Consider the following 20,731-nt stretch of genomic DNA (forward strand, 5'->3'; position numbering starts at 1 on the left):
ATGAGTAGATCCAATAGACCCTCCTCAAAAGTAGTAATCCAGAGGAGAAAACAAAAATTGTTACAAGAAAATATACAATTCATAACTAAGCAGGTAAACAATACCAAAGGCTGTTACAGTTTCCTTGTATTGAGTAACACTTGGCTGAATGAAAATTATACTCTTGAATAGAGTGTATTCGTGTGGTTGCTAGTGTAATCAACTGCCATTTAGAAGGAGCGTCTGATGGGTACATTTAATATCACCAATGATTACTTGTGCACAAGGCACAGGATACAGCATTTTCAGTTCAATAAACATATTGTCTGTTTGCATCACGAGGTAGCTCAATGTAGTCGCCATCTTCCACTTTGACTTTAAGGTAACCGCTACCTCCCTTTTTTGCTTTGACAAAGCCTTCCTTTAAAAAGTGATTAATCTGCAAAGAAAGGGAAAAGAGCATACTTATTCCCATATTGCAAACCAATGTAAGTGACAGGACAATGCCAGACAAAGGGAATTGAAAGCATAAGCAAAACTTTCAGTCAGGTTTCAATTGGTTTTGGTGACCATTGAAGGTATGTGGCATGAGTTCATCGCTTTTGAGTTGTCCATTCTCGAAGGTCTACAGCTTTTTCCAGTTTAAACTGATTGTAGAGCTCTGCAAGTTTTCTTTTGATCAATTCCAAGGCTCTGCACACCTTTCTCTTCAAGTTTCCTTTATTTGTAACCTTTGTCAGATCTCCTTTAAGGGTTTCCATTTGGAAAAATCACAGAGTTCTTTAGATTGTTCCTCTTAAGTGATACCTTTGATTAATCTTTTTTTTTATCCAATTGCAGATCTCTACAGAATTGTTGTCATAAAAAAAATTGCAGAGCTCTGGACAGATATCATTTCAACCTTTTGCAGAGCTTGGAAGAATTTTCTTCTTAATCAGTCACAGAGCATTGAAAATTTTTGTTTACCTTTTAAACAGTCTCAGTTTATCAGGTCTTCAGTACAAATCATGAAAATAGATTTTTCATGTTTAATCAAAACAAAAAAATTACTTTGAACATGAAAACCATGTTTGAACAAACCTTGTTTCTGTTGTGATATCCAAAGTAGACTGCCACTATGAAAACCAACATCACCATAAAAAGCACTGGAAAGCTTACTCTATGCTTTATCAGCTGAGATAGTCCACTAAGAGTGAAAATAGCCATAAATTTAGAGATAAGATATTATTGATCTAGCATTTGGTTGTCAGAATACTTAATGTAAACAAACAATGACAAAGTTTGAGAAATCAAGTCAACTAGCTCAACTGATAAAGTTATCTCTTTCTGTGAGGTTCTTTTGAATTTGAGCAGATTAGGAAAAACAAAAAGCAAAAAATTAAGAAAGCGAGGGAGAACAGAAAAAAAAATAAAAGAAGAGAATATATGGCAAAGCAAAATAAGAGAAGTGAGAAAAGCTATATAATGAGAACAGAAGAAAAGAATAGGCACAAAAGTAAACTAAAACAAGTTCTATGATTAAAGTTGTCTTACCTTCCAGGATTAACACTGGGACTGTGGTTAGTAGAATTACTTTTGCCTTAAAAAAGAAAAAAAAATGAGTCTCAGGAAAACTGAATTCGAAATTTACAAGATGGGTAAAAAAACAATCAGAGAGCGTTTGTCTTTTCCTGATTATATGTAAAATACACTTCATGAAGGAGTTTTTAAATTTTTTTTTAAATACGGATGTCCTAATTTAATTTTGTTACGGAAAGCTTGAAGAAATAATTTATAGGGCACAGATATATGCTGTGGTTCAATTTTATCCTTGGTTCAAATTTTATTTTCCTTTTGTTCCAAATTCGTTTTCATTTTGAACTGAGGATAAAATTGTACCACAACATATATATCCATGCGGTTCAAATCAAGGATATCACGTCCGATCACTAAGAGGTTCTGCTCAACAATCACTTTATTTGGGCGGATGCGCGAATGCACGTTTGCTAAAAGTAACCTACGTAGTAAGTAATTTCTCCAGTAGTTACGATGTACTTATTGATTCATACCTGTCTGTGTGGTGTTTGTTGTCGATTCTGTTGTATTCTTTGCTTTTGTAATCACAGGTTTTGGCGTAATTTTTGCATTCGTTGCTTTTTCAGTGGTTTCTTTGGCAGTCTTTTGTTTAGTCTTTGATTTTGTAGTCGATGGTTTTGTGGTTGATGCCTTAATTGCAGTCGTTTCTTTTGTAGTCATTAGTTTTAGTGGTTTTGCGATTGTTGCTTCTACAGTCGTTGGAATTGTAGTTGTTTGTTTTGGAATCGTTTCTGTGGTCGCTGCTATTGTAGTTACTTCTGTTTTAGTCGTTGGCCTACTGGTCGTTGGTATTGCAGTAGTAGATTTTGCCGTAGTAGATTTTGCTGTCGTAGATCTTATAGAAGTAGATTTTGCAGTTGCAGATTTTGCTGTCGTAGACTTTTTTGTTGCAGGTTTTTTTCTTGGTTTTGCATTAGTCGATTTTGACATCGATGTTGCTGTTTTGTTAGTTGTTTTCTGCAGAGGCTCTGTAGATATGGAGTTCATTATCGGTGTCGACAAAAAGGCACTATCATCATTTTCTTGGTTTTCCTTTGGCAGCGCTGCTACCCTGCATTCAATATAGAGAAAGAAACTTCAAAATTCAGTGCCGGATTATATTGGCTTAGATATCAACAAATGAATCAACCTAAATAAGAAATGATAAGGTAAAGACTGATTCAAAAGGTGCATTAAAAATGACTTAGGTTGTTGCGTGAACTAAGTCATGTGGGATGATTTACGAAGGCAGGAATTGTTAACATAGCCCTAATAAGAGAACTGGCATGGTCTGATTCATATAGGATATGTGCAATTTTACGTCCCCAAACACCTTATCATGATTAAAGCCTAGTATCTAAGTAGTCAAGTTTTATAAGCTATTGACCCAAAAAAAGAAAAAAATTCTTCCCCAAAGAAATAATGAACACTGATTATGTACCTTGCTCACTCTGTGGTGCTATAGTGCTATGTCAGCAAAACTGAGCGATATCTATTCCCATAAATGATGCACAATAGGGTTAACATAACGACGTTAACATAACCAGTCGCCCGTTATATTTTTGCCTTTTCAAAACTTAATTGCCAGCGTCTTCGTAATAATTCATTGAAACTTACTGTAACAGAGTCTTATTGCCAAGGCGTCGTCTTGCATCAGGTTGGGTTTGGAAGAATTTAAGGATTACCCTTTCCAATTCCGCTAAGAGAAAACAACAGAAAGTAGTTAGCTTACCAAGTCGTCTTTCATCGTCACCTCGCAGGCTATCTTAACGTGGAGATTTATTTAAACAAAGAGAAGACTTAATTTGGAATGGAAATATATCCTGATATTTAATTGACCGTGGACACACGTGATCGGTTAGGAGAGGTAAAGAACGATGAATCCGAGAGCTTTGAGAGTAAATAATGGCCCATTTTCGCGCCTCTACATTTTTCATGTAGATAGCCCTTTTTTGCAGTAAAAGGGTTTTTTTCGCCGCGTTTACGTCGGCAGGTCTTCTCCCCAACATATTGGAGTTACACTTGAAACAACGCTTCTTGATTCTTCCACTAACTGAGGGCTTGGAACTTGCATTGAAAGGTACTAACTTGCGTGACAGTCGTTCGGTCGTTACCGTTCGTGCCTGGAACTTGGATACTTAAAGTTCTATTCTCTTTCTCAGATTATGCCTGAAAATACGTGCGAATTATATAGAAAGACTTAATTAAAGTAAGGATGGAAAAATCCTGCGGTGACCATGCTCCTCGAGTTCTGATGCGAGCAATATTTGAACATGCTGTGTTTTGGTTGTCACGCTGAGATGAGTGAAACGAAACTGTTAAACGGCTCTTTGAGAGCGGCTAACTTTCGCTTAGAAACGATACTTATAGGTAGATGAGAACAAATTCACATGTTTCTTTACTACATCGTTGACAAAATTTGTGAATGACTTACCCAAAGTAACGTTTTGTGTCTGCGTCGTGTTCTTACTCGATGATATGAAGGGTAACTTTCCAAGGCTCAAAGTTATGAAAATTACTGCATTTAACTGCAGTCTCATTTTGAATGAGTTCTTCCAAGCACAGTCCCCAAATATCTGCACTAAATTTCTGCAATGTTCTTGCCTGAAAACGCAAATATTCGAGTAAAAGAAGAGCTGCACTTTGAAACGTTCATATCCCGGAAACCGAAATTAGTCATGATTCTCGGGATCACGAGTGAGTATCGTAATGGTCTCGATAAGGCCCTGGGAACAAGTGTAACCGAAGGACAAGAGTCAATCATGTTATATCGCAGAACTTAATTATTTAAATATTCCCTATACAAGAAGCCATAAAAAACGCCAAAGGAGAAAAAAAAAAAAAAAAAGACTGAAGAAGGTCAACATTGCGACATATCTCCGCCAAATTTCGAACTCCTCTCTCTTTCCGATTATGAATGAAAGCTGCGTCAAATTTCGAATTACTCCGTTCGATTTCGGACGCTTTGGCCTGATTTCGTATGACTCCACCCGATTTCAGGCGCCTCCTCAACACTTATGTCTAGGCTGTCACGGGTGTTCAAAACCAAAGACCGGCTACTAATGTCCATAATCAAAAATGGGCCATTAGTCTCCAAAATAAATAAAATTGGCCATCAGTGTCCAAATTAATCAAAAATGGGCCACTAGAGTCTAAGATCATAAATCGGCCATAATAATCTGTGAAAGATATTTCAGATTTTCAGCTGTAAACATTCAGAGTTCACTTCATTCAGTGTTCGAAATCGAAAATTACCCAGTAGTGTCCAAATTGAAAATCTGTCACTATGGTCCAAAATTATAAAAAACGATTACTAGTGTCCAAAATCGAAAATCAACCACTGGTGGCCAAAATTACGTACAAAAAATCGGCCACCAGGGTCCAAAATAAAAAATCAGACACTAATCGGCCACTGGGGTTTAAAGGGCATGTAAACCCAAAAAAGTTCTACTGCTGTTTATTTACTCTCAAAGCTCTCGGATTCATCGCTCTTTACTTCTCCTAACCGATCAAAGGTCAGTAGGACAATATTTATCATTTTTAGTACAACTTAAAAGATCCCGATTTCAGCTTGCAAAACTATATATCTTTTCAGTATTTCAAATCGAAGCAAACACAAACAGGGTTGGATAATTATGAAGGCCACACAAGGAAATGTACACGTTACAACTTGTTTATCGATGAAAATGCTTCGGAGATGAAGGAAAGCAATTCATAAATATGTCATAAAGAATGGGCGCAACCACCAGTGCTGTAAGACATAAATAACTAAGGTCTGCATTTACAAATACCTTTGTTTCTCTCAAAGTTTTGGCGGTTTTAATCCAGTGTACGACGATCCAAAATCCGCTGGAAGAGTGTTTCGGATATTGTTTACCGCTCAAGATGGCACAGCGACTAAAATATTTGCCGAGATAATCCCAATACCAACGAACAAGCTATCTGTAGGCAATTTAGCGAAATTTCCTGCCAGGAAAGAAGCGAAAAAAAAATTTCTGTAGTATTGTACTGTATTATTAAATCAATGACGGAAACAACTCGAGCAAATCGATCTCAAAACCTTTGATATTTTATAAAACACCCTCGGAAGCTCAGGTTAAAAACATTTTTGTTGCATTCTTTTGATTGTACCCTTACTTTATTGGATTTTCAAGTCAAATACAAATAAATGATACAGTAAATTAAATACCAGTCTGAGTTTCCGAGAAGGTCGCATAGCCGTCAAAATGTTCTGTACCGTCTTCGTGCGGTTCGCTTTAGTGAACCTTACGCGGCTCATATTGTTAAGGACGTGGTCTAGACTCTCCTAAAAATTCTGGATTATCCCCATCGCTATCATATGCTAAGCTTAAGGCATTCGAGTCGCTATCTTCTGGAAAAACATCTTCCGAACTACTGCTACTGGTATCCGGACAACTCGCCCCCTGGACAATTAGCCCCAGACGATTAGCCCCCAGTATTTGGACGATTAGCCCCCAGTCTCTGAATTATTAGCCCCCAACCCACCAACCTTGAAATAAATTATGTTCTTGCCCTTTAATTTTTACGAACGTTTCCCTATCATATATTATGAAATAAACAATGTTCTTGTTATTTGCTTTTTACGAACATTTCTCTGCCATGCGTGTTAAATTATAAAGTAAACTACGTTCTTGCTGTCTTGTTGTTTGCTTGTTATGAACGTTTCTCTGCCGTGCGTATCGAATTATAAAGTGAACTATGTTCTTTCTGTTTATATATTCTACAAAAATGAACTGTGTTCTTTCTGTTTACATACTTTACGAATGTTTCTCCGTCATGTTGTTTAAATAGGAAAGGAAAGAAACCAGGGACGAAACTTTGAAACTTTAACTTATTGGCGACTACTTGTTAATGTCAATCGGTGTTTATTTAAATGTTAATAAAGATAGACATTCACAAAAAAAAAGGCTCCTTTAGGAGCCACAAACTCATAAAAGTCAATGACCAACAGATGAACGTAACTTCTCCTTTACATAAACTAAGACTGGGGGCTAATTGTCCAAAGACTGGGGGCTAATTGTCCAAAGACTGGGGGCTAATCGTCTGGGGCTAATTGTCCAGGGGGCGAGTTGTCTGACATTCCTGCTACTTACACCAGCTCCCACACCAGTTCTACTAGGGAATACGTGTTGCGCAATAATGTCCGATTTTCTCCTTAAATAAGTCGAATTGGACAAAACAAATTTCAAATTCGTTTTCTACGCCACTTTTTACATAATATAAGAAACAAAATGTATTTTTGGGTTTTCATGTCCTTTAAAATAAAGAATCGGCCATCCGTTTTCAAAATCAAAAATCGGCCACTTGCCAGGGTAGTTGGTATGCTGATCCGTCAGAAGCAGCACACGCACAACGCACCAGGACCTCCTTCTGAGTCCTTAACTTCTGAGTGTATATTACTTCGGACAGTATGTGCTCTCAGTATGTCCAGACTGACGCCTTTTTTTTTCTCTTTTTATATAAGGGCCCTAAAGATGTTCGAGATAATGATGACGTCACTGTCACTCAGCAAGGAACGTAGAGATAGGATAAGGGCCTAAGGATGATCGCAGTATTGCTCCTTCGACTGGTCAGGCTTTTAAGGGACTGAGTGTTTCAACTTTTGAAAAATACAAATTTTACTTACATCGTAATTCTGAAAGTTCCCAAGGCCCCACTAAGTTTACACCTTAGTAACCGCCTAAGCTCCCGACGGAACACTCAACACATCCATCAAAGTATCCCTTCGGTGACTCTGGCAACCAGTTATCATAATAAACAAGTGAAGGCCAAGCATTTAATCCATTTTGTTTTCTTATGAATTACATACAGAACTTTGTCTCATAATACATTAGAGCCCACGGACTAGCAACAGAGGCTAGTCCATCGCAATAAACTTTACACCACTGAAGATTGAAGCCTTTAGAAATTTAAAGAATTTTGAAAGGCAAAAGCAACAACAAAAGTCCGGCATATTAATTCTTATAAAACACTTTCATCAAATACTGGCCGAAAGTCGTCTCAAAAATCAGCAACAAATGTTTAACTTTTGATCGAGTACGTTTCCCAGTCTATCACCTTTGTCTGTTTGTTTTGACGTATTGCTACATATTTTGTCCTTTTTGTAAATAAACCAATTTCTACTTTTCAATTTACAGAAATTCTAATACACGTATGTCGAGTTTGCACTTTTCAGTGACGGCATGGCTTCTTCTACGTTAGTTTCCAGTTTCCTGTAACCGCGTCTCCTGCTACTGTCATCACTCTTGCCCTCTATAATGATTGCTATAATCTGCATTGAAACAAAATTAGATAATACATTGAATTCGCGATCAAACACCTTACATTCATAATCCAGATGAAAGATTGTTTTAATAGATTCACTACAATTCTCGAGCACGGATAAGTGCACACCACCGAAGCCCCTTCGTGAAGAGAGGAGAGGGACTAGTAAGGAGACAGAACAGGGTGACAATAGCAAGCATAATGAAGTGGCTTATGTAATGTGCCAAGAGTAAGGCGTCTTCTGTTGTGTTAGGCAACAGGAGCTCCTTTGTAGCTGTTTTTCTAGAAAGTCACACAATGCTGTCTAATCAGGGGGGGAGTGTTGTGTGACGTCCCAAAGAAGGCTGCAGAGGAGACCAGCACTAGTGCCCACTCCTTCAGGAATAGGCCATACAGACTAATACTGAGAAAAGCACTTCGTAGCAGCTCTTAATTTAAATGCATATTCGCATGAATATTTTATTGTCTCTAACGTAAACTTTACAACTAGTTAATCACCCTTCCGATTTTGCCAAGTGAATTTCACTCCACATATATGCCACTTTGCTACCTCCCATTGATTATCCAAGTAGTTATAACCTAACTTCAAAATCAGAGAGGAGGCATATACTGTTCATTAAGTTCCCTAAATTAATTTTGTTAAAAATTTGAACAGTTACCTTTTGTCTGTTGTGGTACAGAGCATAAGCAGCAAAAACCATTACAATAGAAGTAAGGAAATAGGCAGCAAAGTGACTTGACCTGTGTTCATACGAGTCTGAGCCACGATAGATGCTATGGGAAAAAAAAAAGGAAAGAGAAATAACTTTAAGAACTAAGCTTTTTTTAAAATGAAATAAATGTCTCTCTTCTGAACTAGGTGCAAAGCCTTTGATTAAAAAAGACTTGATTCTCTCACAAATGAAACTTGTTTTTGAACTTGGACTTGACTTTTTTGGACTTGGACTTCACCCCAAATGGCACTCAAAATGTCAGCTTTAGAAACTCTTCATGGTGGGTAAATTTACATTATCAACTCAGTTATCAAAGCCAAATTATCTTGTAATACCCCCAGTAACTCCCTTGATTAATTTTAGTACCTACACCTCCTGAACTGCCTCATAATTGATTTTTTTGTGTGAGACTTATCTCTGAAAAATTGAAACCAAGTCCATCTTGCTAAAAGGCTTGGTCATGGGAAGATAAGGAAGTAGCCCAATAATTAGGACCCAAAATCTCAGACCCCTACCCTACGGAGGGTGGAGCTAACTTTTGCAAAACTTGGAAAGGTTAACCTTCTAATGACTGATTTAACAATTCAAAAGAACAAAAATCTTACCCCTTCTTTGCGTAATCTTCAGGACGAAAACCCAGGCTATCCTCAAGGTCCTCCTGTATTGGTGACAGAGACATAACTATGTCAAATTCATGTTACTTTTGTCAGGGTTAAGAAATAATGCAGCAAGCAACAAAATTCACCTCAACATTCACACAAATCCTCTTCACTATCCTTCATACCTTTCTTTAAATTAAACACTGAGAATTTTATGTGAAATCAAACAATATCCTATGGATGATATTTTTTTAATTCTTCTCATCACCTTTCTTTTTATGAAAAAGTATCGATATAGCCAGGACAATAATTTTTGGACACTCCTAGAGTGAAAGGATTAAACATAAAGGCATACTTATGATACTTTTACTATGATGCAAAAGAAAGATTGCAAACTTTGTAACTTCCTGCTTTACTAGCTAATACATGTTCATGTAAGTGTGTATGTTTTCATCAATTTTGCAAAGACATTTTATTAGAAGTTTTTGAGAGTCAATATCCTGCAGAAAGACATTCTCTGGCACAAAAAACTCTTTCAAGTGTATCATTGGTTGCTGGCATGGTCAATTATAAACTTCTACAGGTCAAGTTTCAAATAACTGTGTTGTCATATAAGCACCCTGTCACTCCAAATTAGCTAATTTAAGAAAACTACTCGACAGAAAGCGCAAATACCTGTCCCCTTCGATAGCCTTCTGATTGTCTTCCTCTGTTATTCTGGTTTTTTTCTGATTCATCATCTCTACCACCTTTCCTGGAATCTGGCTGAAGATTTTTCTCTTCTGAATCTGTACTTCCCCTGTTAGGAGATTGGGGCATAGCATTCTCTTTTTCTTCAGCTGCTGAGGATGGTTCTTTGACTAAATCTGCATTTCCCATTTTAGGAGACTGGGGCATAGCATTGTCTTTTTCTTCAGCTGCTGAGGATGGTTCTTTGACTAAATCTGCATTTCCCCTGTTAGGAGATTGGGGCATAGCATTCTCTTTTTCTTCAGCTGCTGAGGATGGTTCTTTGACTAAATCTGCATTTCCCCTGTTAGGAGATTGGGGCATAGCATTCTCTTTTTCTTCAGCTGCTGAGGATGGTTCATTGACTAAATCTGCATTTCCCCCTTCATGAGACTGAAGCACAGCATTCTCTTCTTTTGAATTACCACTTTCAGCTTTACCAGACTTGAGCTTCAGATTCCCATTTTCTTTGAGTGCTTGGGTCTTTTCATTGAATGAATCTGCATTTCCCCTTTCAAGAGACTGGGGCATAGCATTGTCTTTTTCTTCAGCTGCTGAGGACTGTTCATTGACTGAATCTACATTTCCCCTTTCAAGAGACTGGGTCATAGCATTGTCTTTTTCTTCAGTTGCTGAGGATGGTTCATCGACTAAATCTGCATTTCCCCTGTTAGGAGATTGGGGCATAGCATTCTCTTTTTCTTCAGCTGCTGAGGATGGTTCATTGACTAAATCTGCATTTCCCCCTTCATGAGACTGGAGCACAGCATTCTCTTCTTCTGAATTACCACTTTCAGCTTTAACAGACTTGAGCTTCAGATTCCCATTTTCTTTGAGTGCTTGGGTCTTTTCATTGACTGATTCTTTTTGTCCATTTTTATTTAACCCAGATGTAAGATCCCCTTTTTCTTCAGATACTTGGGATTGTCCCTTTTCTGAAGCTGTACTACCATTGTTATTGGACATGGACATAGAATTCCCTTCTCCTTGAGAAACTTGGGATTTTTCATTAAATGACTCTTTACTTCCACTGTTACTAGATCCAGATGTACGACTCCCTTCTTTTCCAGATACTTGGGTGAGTGCTTGGGTCTTTTCATTGAATGAATCTGCATTTTCCCTTTCAAGAGACTGGGGCATAGCATTGTCTTTTTCTTTAGCTGCTGAGGACGGTTCATTGACTGAGTCTGCATTTCCCCTTTCATGAGACTGGAGAATCGCAGTCTCTTCTCCTTTAGGTCTGGAGGATGATTCATTGACTGAATCTGCATTTCCCCCTTCATGAGACTGGGGCATAGCATTCTCTTCTTCTTTAGGTGCTGAGGAAGATTCATTGACTGAATCTGCATTTCCCCTTTCAAGAGACTGGGGCATAGCATTGTCTTTTTCTTTAGCTGCTGAGGATGGTTTTTTGACTAAATCTGCATTTCCCCTGTTAGGAGATTGGGGCATAGCATTCTCTTTTTCTTCAGCTGCTGAGGATGGTTCATTGACTAAATCTGCATTTCCCCCTTCATGAGACTGGAGCACAGCATTCTCTTCTTCTGAATTACCACTTTCAGCTTTAACAGACTTGAGCTTCAGATTCCCATTTTCTTTGAGTGCTTGGGTCTTTTCATTGACTGATTCTTTTTGTTCATTTTTATTTAACCCAGATGTAAGATCCCCTTTTTCTTCAGATACTTGGGATTGTCCCTTTTCTGAAGCTGTACTACCATTGTTATTGGACATGGACATAGAATTCCCTTCTCCTTGAGAAACTTGGGATTTTTCATTAAATGACTCTGCACTTCCACTGTTACTAGATCCAGATGTATCATTCCCTTCTTTTCCAGATACTTGGGACAGTTTAATCCCTGAATCTGCACTTTCATTTTTACTGGATCCAGATGCATGACTCCCTTCTTCATTGGATGCTTGAAACTGTTCATCAACTAAACCTATACTTTCATTTTTACTGGATCCAGTCATATGATTCCCTTCTTTATTAGATGCTTGGGACTGCTCGCTAAGAGAATCATTACTTCCATTTTTAATTTTTAACTCTACTGTAAGATTCTCTCCTTTCTGAAATGCTTGAGGCAGTGAATTTGTACTCCCACCTTTACTGGATTTTGGCACAATTTTTTCTTTGTCTTTAGATCCTTGAGACTGTTTACTGAATGAATCTGCATTTCCCCCTTTACCCAACTTAGGCATCAGATCCTTTTTTTCTTCAGGGCCAGTAGACTGTTGGCTGACTGACTCTGTGTTTTCATCATTTCTGGTCTTTAGTTTACGATTCCCTTTTTCTTGCAATGATTGGAATGGTTTACCAGCTCTCTTTTTGTCCACCAATCTGCTTCCTTTTTCAGTCACCCCAGTTCCAGTATTCATTTCTTGTCTTGAAAAACCTACAACTTTATATGTCATACAAAGTGGTATAATGATACTAAACAGATTGCTGATTCTATTAACAATGATCATATCTCTAACACTCTAACAAATAAGTCAAGGAGAGGAGAAAGGTTTACTTAAGCAATACATGTGCTATGTATTTTGTATTAGTGAAGATAATAAGAGATGCCTCTAAACAAAAGTCTAGAGGTATCATAATAAAATATCTAGTGGAAGGGAAGATTGAGGAATATAAACTACAAAACCAACCTGATATAATTTTGTATTACTCATACAGACAACCTACCTTCTGGTCCTGTGCAATTTCTTTTACAGTCATCTTTAGTCTTAAAGTTGTTGTTGTTGCCTTTGCATCCCCCAAAAATAAATTTTTCACATTTTCTTGTAGTGGCATTGTAATACCATCTTGGGAGTGCCTGTCGACATGGCCCAGTGTCTGGTAAAGATTAGAGAAAAATCAAAACCTGAATAATGTATGCATTATCCTCTTTGCTTAGGGTCCCCAGCTCTGAGGTTGCCCTTTAGCAAACTTAATTCATATTAATCATTCCTCCAACTTCAGACCAATTTAAACTCTACGTAATGAGAAGAGTACACCTATTTACATGACTGCCAAATGTAAACTAGTTACTAATATTATTTTTCCTACTCGCCATGGCAACAACACTGACTCCAGCTTGGAGTGCTCTACTTTGGCAACACCTCAACATTAATTCCCATAAAAACATGGAGGGAAAGGATCCACAGGGTAAATCATGCATTAAATAAATACCACCAACACTATTGAGAAAGAATACTACACAGTTGCGAAAATCTTTCTAAGACACTAACAGGTACTTGATGTTCTTAACTTGTTATTACGAAGCTAATCCAGTAGCTTAAGAAAATTATTTATAACTGTAATATACAAGCTTCCCAATGTAGTGTCTTGGCACTCCGTGAGTCTCTATAGTACTTCATAAGAACGTAGAAAAAAATTGTGCGGTAGTTTTCCAGATCAAAGTTTAAAATGAATTTCAAGTCTAAAGGACTTTAATCTAGCTTAATTTTTTCTTTTATCAGCGCAAATTACCGTCATTGAAAAACGTCTTTCATTAGGAAAATAGAAAGGAAAATTGGTTTAAACCATTTGAACCGAAGTAATTTAAAAACATCTCGTTCTTGCGTTACAACGGCAATCGTGCACGTTGTAAGATAAAAAGCTGCAACGATTGAGACGCTACTTCAGAAAATAAGGAGTGACAGATAAATCTTACCCATAGGCTGTCTGCAAATCGAAGACTGATTTGGAATTGCCCTTCCAAAGGAGAGAAAAATCCATACAAAGAGAGAAAGTAAAACCGGTTCGATCGCTATAACTCTCATATCTTCCAAAGAAGAAAACTGATCCAAATTCCGATTCGTTATATCACTCTTGCAGTTTACTGCATCCAAGAACTACTAAGGTGCGTCTTTAAATATTTAATGGGAAAAACGCGCTTAATTCGTCATCTCCAACGTCGAAATGTTGAGATACGCTGAATTATTCTGGGAATAGCACACGTCTTAATGACATCATTGACGCGGAGTCCCGGGCTCTAGATGAACTGCTCATATCTTTTTGTTTTTACCTGCTGACTGACCAAAGACTCATCTATTTTCAAAATGGCCTCTATCCACAGCGTAACAAACGGTGACACTGGAAAGTATGTTGATATTGACGGTCATAGAGTGAGGAAATACGATCTAAGGCTTTCGAGGATTCCACAACTCGACTACAATGACCCTCGAGTGGAATCAATAATCGCAAATGAGGTTAGTTTGACCACTACGTATACCGTCTCAGCTCAAGTATTTGCTTACATACGAGTGGGCATGTACAGGTTGAGGAAATGCTTGATTCACACAAAACTAATTGTATATCTTTTAAAACGAGTGAAGGTCTGTAGGGATTACAGCTGGAGAGCTTGGGTGACTCAATGAAATCCCTTATATTCAGTTAATCTGTCGTAATCGCTCACTTCCATGTAGCCCTCCACAGTCCAGCTGCAAGAAGTCAACATCTCTCAACATGAGCGTAGGGCTTTTTAATCGACATCCTCAACCCTATCTTCTCCAAATCCAATAAAAATATGTAGATATCTTTATAGGGGTTCACAAGTGGATCAGTTGTTTTTTCTCTTTTTTTCCTAGAAGCTGGCTTATAAACACCTCTGATCCTTAATTTTTTAAGGAAACTTCAATAAACCACCGTAAGGAAAGCAACCTATTGAACAAAATTTGGTGTGAAAATATAATACATTTAGAGAAAGGTTTTTTGCATCTTTCCATGAGCCAAAGACAAAGGAAAATTGTGGGTGTCCATGAGTCCCCATGGGAAATCAAACGTTAGACACATGTATTCTGTGCTCAGAATTTTTTCTTTGTTCCACAGTCATGAAAAGATGAAAGGCATCTTTTTCCATCTGTTTATCAAGCTCAAACTTTACCATCTTTCTCATTCTATCTATAATGCACTTTGCAAGCTAAGGAGCCTTTGCAATAGTGATATTATATCATCATATGCAATTAGAAAATTGCTAAATTATTCATCCATTAATAATATACATGGAAAAATTACTCAGTTCTGATTGGTTAAGATAAATGCAGTTTTCAGGTAATTCAGTGCAGAAGAGAGTTAATTCAGTGCAGAAGAGGGTTAATTCAGTACAAAGAAAGAAACAAATCAGACATTCTGATTGGTCAATAATCAAAAAAACTCACAGATAGCCAATCAAATGGGAGCCTTGGATGTTGCAACAAAATTTGAAAATTTGAAAATTTGCGAGTGAAACAATGGCTGGCGTTTGAAGTAGGTTTTCTTTCGCCACTGCAGCTGAAAAACAGCTTAAACAATGAAAACGCTGTAAAAAGCACTGCTTTTTGGTTGCCAGTTTGGAAAAGTGGTGTTTAGAGAAGGGAATTGCTGAGGAAATTGAAAATTACGAGCTGACCTAGCTTAACACTTTGCTCGAGCGATCCAACACCGAAATTAAAAACAAACATGGTTAAAGCTCGGAAACGACAATTCCATTTCATCGAAAATGATTCATACACAGATTGAACAATTCCTTGAACTGTTTAGCCAGACTTTCAACTTTTTTGCACCTTAACTTAAAGATGTGAAGATATTATTGCATATTATTGTTTTGATCATATGTGGTTGTTTTGACTGAACGCACGGTTTGAATAAATTATTTTTTTCACTTGATGCGCGGGCTTTGCTTATGTTTGATTATAATAGGTCATCTTGTATTTTCCCATGCATATTATTAACACATAATTGCATGATTTTTCTCATGCAATTTGGAATAAACAAGCACTAGTTAATTTTTTCAAAGACCACAAATTGCACTCGCCCCACGGGCTTGTGCAATTTTGTTAGTCTTTAAAAAAATTTACTCGTGCTTATTTATTCATAATTGCACTCAAAATCATGTGATTACCTATACTAATTTGTTTTCTTGCAGGAACCAGTGCTCCTAAAAAATTCAGATATTGTAGGAACAGCTCTTAAATGGGACTTGAACTATCTCAAAGAGAACCTTGGTCAAGGATCTTTCACTGTTTATTCTTCTAAAACACACAAGTTCATGTACTGCGATGACAAACGAACCAAAGATTGGCCCAACTTTGTTCCACCAACTCAGAGAACTGACATGAAATTTGAAAGCTTTTGTACAAGGATTTCCAACTTCAAACCATCAGATACTCGTTTGTACTTGCAACAGATGCTTAATGATTCAGTGGGAAAAAATATTGTGAGAGACTTCCTGGGCTTTAAGTGGAGCTGGCTCACAAACATTCAAAAGAAAATGAAGTGGGGATCACTTACTTCTAATCTTCTTCTTATCGGCTTGCCTGGTAATATTACACCTGTTCATTATGATGAACAACAGAACTTCTTTTGTCAAGTGACAGGATACAAGAGAGTTATTCTATTTCATCCAGACCAATTTCAGTGTCTGTATCCATTTCCTTTGTATCATCCCTGTGACAGGCAAAGCCAGGTAAGCTGTAACAAGACAACATGATTTCTAGGATCTTTATGTTGTTGACATACATGTATAACATTCACAGTTACTTTTAATCCTACGACTCCTAAGAGTGACTAGCATCCAATCTCTCTTTACAATCATTCATGAATCACACATTAAGGTCACAAGTTAGAATAAAGGAAATGATCACCAACCAACAGATATTCATGTAAATAAATATTTATTCAAATTCATGCATGCATTTTCAAACACTTTGGATTTGAAAATCAAAAAAAAAAAACTTTTTCTTTTCTCATCAAAAAGGTGATGCATGATGCATGTATATTTCAGCTATTGTACTTTTCTTTAAAAAATTGTCCCTATGATTTTCTCTGTTTACACCTTTTTAATAGGAAAAGAAAAGGAGTACATATTTCATATACATTTTCAAATAAGAACATTTTTAAAATGGGTGTATACAAATGATAAATGAAAAGGAAATTTTGGGTTAATGCTAGATTATTAAACAAATTCTCATTATCAGCACCTTAAGAAATGTATTAAGAACAGTATGGAGAATATGCATACTAAAGTTAGGTTGTAAAGGACCAACCCTTTCATTCCTCAAAGATCTCATTTAATTAACAATCCTCCTTACTGTCTGCCAAACAACTTGTATGATTTTAGTTTTGGGAATTTTTTATTGGATCAACTAATAATCCCTTAACTGGTAGTTTTCTTTGTTCCCATCACTGTCTGTGATGTGATTGAGTTGATTCCCACAGCTTTATGTTGTTACTACTAAATGTAAGAGATGCATTCATTTCCACTCAAACCTTAGAAATGGTTGCTGAGTGTACAAATTTCTCAATTAGTATTTTAATAACCGTACAGTTTTTTCGGAAGCTATCATGGTGAAGGTGGGTTAAAGTAGCCTGCTCTAAACTGATTCCACATTGCTGACACTTGTACTTGTCTCAAAAATAGGTTGATTTTGACAATCCAGATCACAAGAGATTTCCAAAGTTTAGATATGCAAAAGCTTTTGAAGTCATAGTTGGTCCTGGAGATGTTCTTTACATACCAATGTATTGGTAAGATTTGACTTTGAACATGTGGAGTTTGAAAGTCTCTGAGTCATGTTAATTACTGAAATTTTGACCAACAATTTGATGATCAAGGAATCCCTTAATCATTGAGTGACATGACACATGTTACCCTTCTTGCCCCCTGCCAGATTAGCAAAGTATTCAAAATGTTTTTTTAAAAATTTTTTTGGGCAATAGGTGGCACCATGTGGAATCAACAATAAATGGAGGGATCACCACATCTGTCAACTTTTGGTACAAGGTATAAATGATTTACATTATGCTATAATTTCAAACATTTCAGTTGACTGTATTCTAAGAAGTTTAAGAACCCAGGATCAGACAAGAATATACAGTAATTGCATAATATACCATGCAGGAGGGGAAATATCAACAGAAAATCATACAATTTACTTAATGTTACATATCCATTCCACACATATCTACATGCTTGTGGAATAAAAATGATTTGGTGGTTTGGATTGTGCATATCATGGGATATTTGTTAGTGGAAACATAGTTAGAGAGACATATGTAGGAATATTGTGACCTGGTGGAAGTTTGGAAATAACTTATTTGAAAGGTTAATGTAAAGGGAGCTGAATGGATCAGAGAAGTTCCTTCTACTCCTTCTGTTAAAATCAATGTTAAGTGCTACAGTGTATTGTGTGTTGCTCCTCGTTGCAATCAACTTCAGCTTTTTTTATTGATTTTTACAGGCTGGCCCAACTCCAAGCCAGATCAATTATCCACTATCACCACAACAGAAAGTTGCTGTGATGAGAAACATTGAGAGAATGCTGGGAGAAGCTTTAGGAGATCATAATCAGGTATGATAGGATATGTGCTAAACAAAATTAGTTTTTTATCCAAGTCCAAAATTGTGCCTTGATGATCACAAATACAAGCTGGTATGACCAACCTTTGCAGGCCTGTCCTGGTGTCCCTATATTTGAGGGCTATGTGGAGAGCTGGGAAAAAAAAAATTAACCATCATGCAACTGTTTGATGTTTTCACAAAGAGCTTTAGACCACAAAGTGACTTTCTGATTTTCTTCAAGAAACTTGGAATAATAACAATAGGTCAACCAAAAAGAAAGTACTTTCAGAATTTGTTCTCTGGCAGCTGAAAAAGTTTCTTTGGTTTTATTTGCTGCATGCATTATTAAGTTAGTTGAGAACCGTGTTGCATACTTACTTTCTAGGTACTTGGTGCAATGCACTTTTTTTTCGTTTTTGGGCCTTTAAATTGGAGGCAGTTTCATCGCTGTAATGGCACATGTATGAAATACTGACAGCAGATTTGTATTAGGCTCAAATTTATAACATATACAGTATATGTACAGAATTGTAGGTGCGAGGTTGTGGACCTCATCATGTACAGTAGATGTTGTGGTTCAATTTTATCCTTGGTTCAAATTTATTTTCTTTTGTTTTTGGGTATTGTAATGCATGATAATGAGTTTGGAACAGAGGGAAATAAAATTTGAACCAAGAATGAAATTGAACCTCAACATAGATTAACCTATTACCTTATCTTACTTGAAACAATGGCATGTCATAAAGTACATTTCTTAACAAGCCTTATTCTCTGAGCACAAGTTTAATACAAATGCAGATCAAATTTCTTAAAAAGAAGTTTTTGTAAAAATATTAATTAACTCGGCAAGTTCTATGAAGCAATTACGGTCGAAATAATGTCTAACACAGTATTGGCTGCCTACCTTTTCAGCAAAACAATTTTTTTTTTGGGGGGGGGGGAAGGGAGTGCAGAGGTCATTATCAATATTCAGAACTTACCTGTTTGAATTGTATATTTTTGCAGATTGGTCCACTTTTGAATTGCATCATAAATGGACGTTATACGGAAACAAATGAAGATGTAGAGGAGAATTATACAGAGACCAGCACTTGATAAATCACTCTTTCTCCATGAAAATCAAACTTTAGACATGCAGGTTAGACGTAGCCATATATGAAGCCAGATTTTCAAGTTAAAGTTCCCTCCTATTCCTAAATGACTGACACATGATGAGCTTTGGTGATTAAATTAATACTAGAAATGTATTTACCGTTGTTTGCCTTTTGATCAAGTGTACATGATAGAGTAGACTGAAATTGTCCTTGTATATTTTTATCGTCAATGCAGAAAATAACAAACTGTAAAACCATTTAGATGGTTACAGTAAACTTTCATGAAGTGAAAGATATCTCTCGTTAGAGCGCTTTTCGATTGAGTGTGATAAACCAAAACCAAACTAATCACAATCGCCAATCGTAAGATAGGAAAATAGATTTGAGAGTCGGTGAGTTCTCAAAGTAAAAATAACTAAACTGCCTAAAGCGCGGGAAAACGCGGCTGAGCAGGTCGGAATTAGTTTGAGTTTTTATCTGATTGGTTGGGAGAGGGGCGCGAGTTTTTCTGGACCAATCACAGATCGAAGTAAAGCAGAAACGAGGCAATCCCGGATGACTTTCGACACTCAGTTGAAAATTGCTATATTTAATTAATTTAAGGGATTGAGGTTTCGTTTGCTTATGATCAGGAAATCAGTAAGCAAACATCCTTGCCTTTTGAAATGTGTCTAAGACAATTAGATTACTTAAAAAAAAGTGTTGTTTTACAACTAAAAAAGAAATATATAGAAAATTAGATTAAGGAATAATAAGATTATGATTGCATTATATTAAAATATCGTTATGGATACATGACATAACGGCTGTTTATGTCTGCCGCATGTGATGTGAAATCTTTTAGAGAAATGCAAGACTATGAATTCGTTACTACTAGAAAATAGTGATAGGAAGTAGAAATAGCTCAAGGCGAATTTAGCACCATCAAATGGAATTGTCAGGAAGTGATCGTCTTTAATTTGTCGATATTTGTTGCTCTTCAGGGATTACCCATAGTGATAGTGAAACGTGTCGCTGTAATGCCTGTGGACGATTCTTTTAATTAAGTATACTTGGTAATAAAGTATATATGTCGATTCGAAGTGGTTTTTTTTTGTCGCACACTTTCGTTCTGCTTTTATTTATCATTACGTTTTCGTTTATTTCTTGTTTTTCTCTTTCTTCACTTAATTTTATGATTTCTTACCTCTTTCCTTTTTTTTTTTAATGCGTCAAAACCTTTAAGTCTTTCTTTTTCGCTAGATATTTTTAGAGTATCCATGATTTTCTATTACCAGCGGTACCCGTCAATAAAAGTGGGGACAATTCTTATGTTTTTCTAGGCTAAGAGACCTAATTAACATTTACTATTGACTCAGGAAAACGTTCAGCCCTTATGTGTTTAGACGATAGCTATGTCCAACAAACAACGAAAATATGTTTTTATTCCTACTTCCTCCCCCGAATGTAACAACGAATGTAATGGGATAATGGAAGCT

General features: G+C 36.7%; 3 protein-coding genes across 4 annotated transcripts; 1 reads left to right on the top strand and 2 right to left on the bottom strand.

The window, feature by feature from the left end:
- Nucleotides 1-19: 19 nt before the first annotated feature.
- Nucleotides 20-4,234, bottom strand: LOC131769026 (salivary glue protein Sgs-3-like). The gene is made up of 6 exons (XM_059084765.2): nucleotides 3,968-4,234; nucleotides 3,151-3,232; nucleotides 2,028-2,605; nucleotides 1,513-1,558; nucleotides 1,060-1,165; nucleotides 20-418 (listed from the first exon to the last, which is right to left on the bottom strand). Exons 1-6 carry the CDS (start codon nucleotides 4,071-4,073, stop codon nucleotides 290-292), a joined length of 1,047 nt encoding a protein of 348 aa, XP_058940748.2. The 5' UTR covers nucleotides 4,074-4,234; the 3' UTR covers nucleotides 20-289.
- A 3,082-nt stretch (nucleotides 4,235-7,316) lies between these two features.
- Nucleotides 7,317-13,796, bottom strand: LOC131769051 (uncharacterized). 2 transcript variants are annotated; one of them, XM_066171340.1, is made up of 6 exons: nucleotides 13,513-13,796; nucleotides 12,543-12,692; nucleotides 9,806-12,252; nucleotides 9,137-9,189; nucleotides 8,478-8,592; nucleotides 7,317-7,825 (listed from the first exon to the last, which is right to left on the bottom strand). In XM_066171340.1, the coding sequence occupies exons 1-6, from the start codon at nucleotides 13,619-13,621 to the stop codon at nucleotides 7,697-7,699; spliced, it is 3,003 nt and encodes a 1,000-aa protein (XP_066027437.1). In that variant the 5' UTR covers nucleotides 13,622-13,796; the 3' UTR covers nucleotides 7,317-7,696. The 2 variants fall into 2 exon arrangements, with proteins under 2 accessions (XP_066027437.1, XP_058940771.2); XM_059084788.2 differs by having other exon boundaries at nucleotides 9,806-12,258.
- Nucleotides 13,797-13,895: 99 nt separating this feature from the next.
- LOC131768993 (hypoxia-inducible factor 1-alpha inhibitor) lies at nucleotides 13,896-20,335 on the top strand. The gene is made up of 6 exons (XM_059084708.2): nucleotides 13,896-14,050; nucleotides 15,745-16,284; nucleotides 17,239-17,345; nucleotides 17,538-17,601; nucleotides 18,059-18,169; nucleotides 19,165-20,335. The coding sequence occupies exons 1-6, from the start codon at nucleotides 13,901-13,903 to the stop codon at nucleotides 19,252-19,254; spliced, it is 1,062 nt and encodes a 353-aa protein (XP_058940691.1). The 5' UTR covers nucleotides 13,896-13,900; the 3' UTR covers nucleotides 19,255-20,335.
- The last annotated feature ends 396 nt before the right edge of the window (nucleotides 20,336-20,731 follow it).

Source organism: Pocillopora verrucosa, chromosome 1 (assembly GCF_036669915.1).
Source record: "Pocillopora verrucosa isolate sample1 chromosome 1, ASM3666991v2, whole genome shotgun sequence".
Taxonomy (NCBI): Eukaryota; Metazoa; Cnidaria; class Anthozoa; order Scleractinia; family Pocilloporidae; genus Pocillopora; species Pocillopora verrucosa.